The sequence below is a fragment of the Nematolebias whitei genome, chromosome 8 (assembly GCF_014905685.2).
Source record: "Nematolebias whitei isolate Nwh7 chromosome 8, NemWhi1, whole genome shotgun sequence".
NCBI lineage: Eukaryota > Metazoa > Chordata > Actinopteri > Cyprinodontiformes > Rivulidae > Nematolebias > Nematolebias whitei.
In genome coordinates, this window is record NC_056505.1 from 40,631,037 (window position 1) to 40,636,050 (window position 5,014).

The 5,014-nt window shown below is 40.7% G+C and overlaps 1 protein-coding gene across 1 annotated transcript in view; it reads right to left on the reverse strand.

Moving 5' to 3' along the window:
• Positions 1 to 570: 570 nt before the first annotated feature.
• The window catches only part of LOC119413685 (lysyl oxidase homolog 2B-like), a 268,771-nt gene continuing 264,327 nt past the window's right edge, over positions 571 to 5,014 (reverse strand). The window contains exon 14 of the mRNA XM_037680740.1: positions 571 to 744. Within this exon, the coding sequence (XP_037536668.1) occupies positions 571 to 744 (174 nt within the window). The remainder of the gene's footprint in view (positions 745 to 5,014) is intronic.

The following is a 5,014-nucleotide window of genomic DNA, read 5'->3' on the forward strand; positions in this document are numbered from 1 at the left end:
GTCCCTGTGATGGACTGGAGACCTGTCCTGGTGTCCCTGTGATGGACGGGAGATTTGTCCATGTCTCCCTGTGACTGAACACAGGACACACACCTTCAGTCATAGACTGAGACCACCGAGGTCCTCCACAGAATGCTACAGGAAGTCCTTCCTCCCTGTGGCTATCAAATTTTTCAACTCCTCCCCTTTTCTATACAATAAATTAACTCTGCACTACAATAAACACTGTAATGTTTCTGTCTGCACCTGACTTGTTTTAGAACTTAATTGCTGGTATTATATGTTCTCTGTTATTTTTATACCTTGTGTGATTCCTTCTTTGTGTTCCTTTGTACTGAAACTCTGGCGCAAGATTTTCCTGTGAGATCAATAAAGTTCTATCTTATCTTACTTTATATTAGAGCGTTTTTTTTTTATTTTTTATGATTGTTTTAGCAGTGTTTTTTATTATTGCAATTTCAATTTTTTTATTGCATTTATGAGCCAAATGTCAAAGATAATCTTTATTTCATGGAATGTTATGGAAAATAAAGTCATATTGCAATAAAATTTTTGATTTGTTGTAGCGACTCATACCTGAAAGGCGTTACTGGCAAAGCCCAGGCCCAGTTGTCTGCAGACCACCATGGCCTCCATGGTGCCCCAGCCCACACTGCACACCGTCCCCCAAATTAAGGACCCGTTTCGCTCCACAAGTACCTCCACACGGCCTTCATAGGGGCTACGACCTCCATTCAGACGCAGCTGTGGGAAACAAATGAAATCTGTTAACGCTTTTGATTAAAACTGTTTCTATAATTTATCAAGCTGAATGAATAGATGTGACCCAGTAGGTGCTACTAATTACCTTTTGGAGGTTTCATTAAAACCTGCCCAGTGGTTCAAGAGATATTTTGCTAACTAATAGACAAGACTTATTTGAACAGTTAATGCCAAAGTATAAACAAATATGTCATCCATTGTGTATATATGGCTTTTAGTATGTGTTGGGGATGATGGTCAACAACTGCATCAAATTTGTCACAATATCTGAAAATCTGAGTTATACCCATTTTTATGATCTTAAGGTCCGATAACTGTGGCACCCATCTTGAAATAGGTTGACCCCAAATTTAAGCAGTTGCAGGTGTGGATTCTGAATTTTAATTAAAATATTCAAATTGTTTAAATTTATAATTTTGATTATTTTCTTTATTTTTCCTTTTCCAGGAGAATCTCATTGAGATTAAACATCTAATTTACGTGTCCTCACCAAAACTGACAAAACAACAACAACAACAAAAATTATTAAAATAACTTTCAAATCAATTCAATTTAGTTTATTTCTATAATGCCACGTCACAACAGAAGTCGTCTCACGGCACTGAACAGAAACATTCACATACATTATAAAAGCCAAATAATGACAGTTATCTATCTAAGGAAGCAGCAAATTGTGTTGAATCTTCATTTCATCACTGTCTCTCATCCTGAGCAAGCACAAAGGAGACAGTGGAAAGGAAAAACTCCATTTTAAAGGAAGAAATCTTTAGCAGAACCAGGCTCAGGACAAGCGGCCATCTCTTTCGACAGGCTGGGTTTGAGAGGAACAAGACGGAGGAACAAACAAACACAGAATGACAGGTCCAGATGTACTTTATCACTTATTATTATTACTTATATACAGTTATTACTCACAAGCTGTCAGATTACTGAACTTTTGATAATAATACTGAACAACAGACAATAACGTTGCACCAAGCCACATCTGTGACAGCTAATGTTTATTGCTGCTGCAATTTGTGGCTGTATCATGTATGTCACTACCTTAACATCATAATTCATCTAAATGTTACTCAATACCTGTGTGATAACCTGTCACACAACCTGTGTAGTATATGTTAGCTATGTGCAATATATATATATATATATATATATATATATATATATATATATATATATGTATATTAGGAGTGTAACGGTACATGTGGGTGTATTGAACCGTTTCGGTACGGCATGTTAGGTTTGGTCCATGTGCGTACCGTTTCAGTTATTTTTTCACTCATTAAATTTTATTAACGAGAAATTATGTGCCACGGAACTAAAGTTCCTAAACATGTTTCAGCACTGTACTATTATCTTGCAGCACGCGTAGCATTAGCATCCTAGCAGGCAACGAACAAGCCATCTTTTTGTGGTCTCCTGTTTGGGAACATTATGGCTTTCTTGTTAAAAGACAAGTGCAAATCCAAAGCTGTGTGTCGACGTTGTTTCATGGAGATTGGATCTGCAGCAGGCAACACATCTAACTTGTTAACATGCTTGAAACGACATCATCAGAACGTGAAAGTCTTCTACAGAATAGCAGCTTGGTTGGTGGAAAGAGCGATAACAGCAGCATTTAAACAACCTTTATCAAGTAATTCAGATTGGTCCAAAGCAATAACACAAGATGTAAAAGTTTAAAAGCTATGGATCTACGTACGTATTCTATTGTTGATGTGCCGGCTTTAAAGTTATTGAACACCACTATGACATCCATCTAGGGTTGGGTACATTTAAAAAAAAATTGGTATCGGTACCTGTGTCGGTACCTTCACTTCGGTACCTTCACTTCGGTGTCGGTTCCTGGACGGTTCTTTTTTCGATACCAATTTTGTAATTACTATTAATTCTAACAAGAATAAAATTATGTTACACATTATAGTACAAATTGTGAGTTTTATTTTTTAACTTTGGTATTTCTATTCCAAGCAGTTTTCTTACATAAAAATAAACAAATAATTTTCAGGTCATAAGAACAGTTGCAAACCAGTGACACGTCAGTGTCTAATGCTCACTGCTACACACCGAGGACCTTTTCACTGAATTTGTTGTTTTAACTGAACAGTTTTTCTTCAGAAAAATCAACATGTCTGAATCAGTAGGAAGTGTTCACTCTGAGGGTGTGGATGATGCTTGTTGCACACACAAATACCTGGTTGCCAGTTTGATAGCATTGGCATAGTGTCCCTCACATTCAACCAGCAGTTCACTGGATTCACTGAGGTTAGGGTTGATGCCAGCAGTCACTCTTTGGATCGTTGATGGCAGAAAAGTATCTTGGGGTCTTGTTCACGAATAAGGGAAAAATGGAACGTGAGATCGATAGGCGGATAGGTGCAGCATCTGCAATGAAGCGGAAGCTGTACAAGTCTGTTGTTGTGAAGAGAGAGCTGAGTCAAAAAGCAAAGCTCTCAATTTACCGATCGATCTACGTTCCCACCCTCATCTATGGTCATGAGCTTTGGGTTGTGACCGAAAGAACGAGATCTCGGATACAAGCGGCCAAAATGAGTTTTCTCCGCAGGGTGTCTGGGCTCTCCATTAGAGATAGGGTGAGAAGCTCGATCATCCGGGAGAGACTCAGAGTAGAGCCGCTGCTTCTCCACATCGAGAGGAGCCAGTTGAAGTGGTTCGGGCATCTGTTTAGGATGCCTCTTGGACGCCTCCCTGGTGAGGTGTTCCGGACAAGTCCCACCGGGAGGAGACCCAGGACACACTGGAGGGACTATGTTTCTCGGCTGGCCTGGGAACGCCTCGGGATTCCCCCGGAGGAGCTGGACCAAGTGGCTGGGGAGAGGGAAGTCTGGGCCTCCCTACTTTGCTGCTACCCCCGTGACCCAACCCTGGATAAGCGGAAGAAAATGGATGGCTGGAGGATGAATATCTTAAAGTTAGCGTTACATGGATTCTAGTTTAATTCACTGCGATGTACGTGTTAAGTTGCAGTAACATTAACAAACATAAACTTACCAGCTGAAACACAGACACAGCTCCGTCCTCAGAGTTCTTTGATGAAGAGGAGTCGGGCCGTGGAATGTTGATTCAGTCTGTTTAACACTCACAGACTGACTTTAATGCTGAGAGGAAGAGGGGAGGCTGCTGTCCGTCTTTCTTCTTGCAGAAAAACGCAGAGCAACTTTCTGTTCGTAAGCAAAAAGTTGTGTGTGTTGTCAAAGCCGTTCGACAACACACGCACTGCACACAGGAACCCTGTCTGTGGGCGTAACTAGTACCATAGACATACAAGCTGTAGGGCAGCTCTATACAGCTCTGGGTGTAAACACGTAGTCTGTTTGTCATATGTCTGGAGTTTTACTTGCCTGCATGCTGAAACCACGTGACACGTTACAGTACGGCTGGGCCATATCATATCGTTCACGATAATACCAGTAAAAAAAAAGCTTGCCTGGGCAAAAAAATGATATCATGATATGCTAATTTCATGAAGTAATATGTCAGGGCGTCCCGCCCCATTAACAGAACTGAGCGCGCCGAATGACCACACCGAATTGCGCACCCCCCCTCCACCTGTTGGTACTGGTGTGACGCTAATTAGCAGCGCGCAATACTAGCTAGCTAAAATGCTAAAACCAAACAAAGTGCGTCACTTCTGTCTCTCCATCCAGCTCTAAACTGCAGGTACAGACAACTCAGCTGTCTCTCCCTTCCCCCGCTCTAAGCTGCCACTCGTTTTTTTTATCTCTCTCCGCACTAGAGGATGACACAGGAGTGGATTTTCACTCCTGTCCTGTCCTGGTCCAACAGAAAAAATCCTGTCCTGTCCCAATCCTGGTCCAGAGTAAAAAAATTAATCCTGTCCTGTCCTGCTCCTGGTAACATGACTCCTGCTCCTGTCCTGCTCCTGGTCAGAATCACTCCCACTCCTGTCCTGCTCCTGTTTTTTTTTCCTCTTCATTTAATTTTTAAGAAATGCATTGAATTTGAATTGATTTTCTAACCATTCCTTTTTAAATTACTTTGTGTTCTGCAGTTTGATTTCAAAAGATATGGGAGGAAGAATTAATCTGTGGTGAAATATGGAGGCATTTATTGCCTTAATCCAAACAAAAACCTTCACTAAAGGTCACAAAACAAATACATGGCCTGTAGTCCTTATATCCTGATGCATGCTCAATAATCCAGGTAGAAAAATCTAAAAAATTTTAATCTGGTCCTCTGGACATTCAAAAAAACAAAACAAAGCAAATCA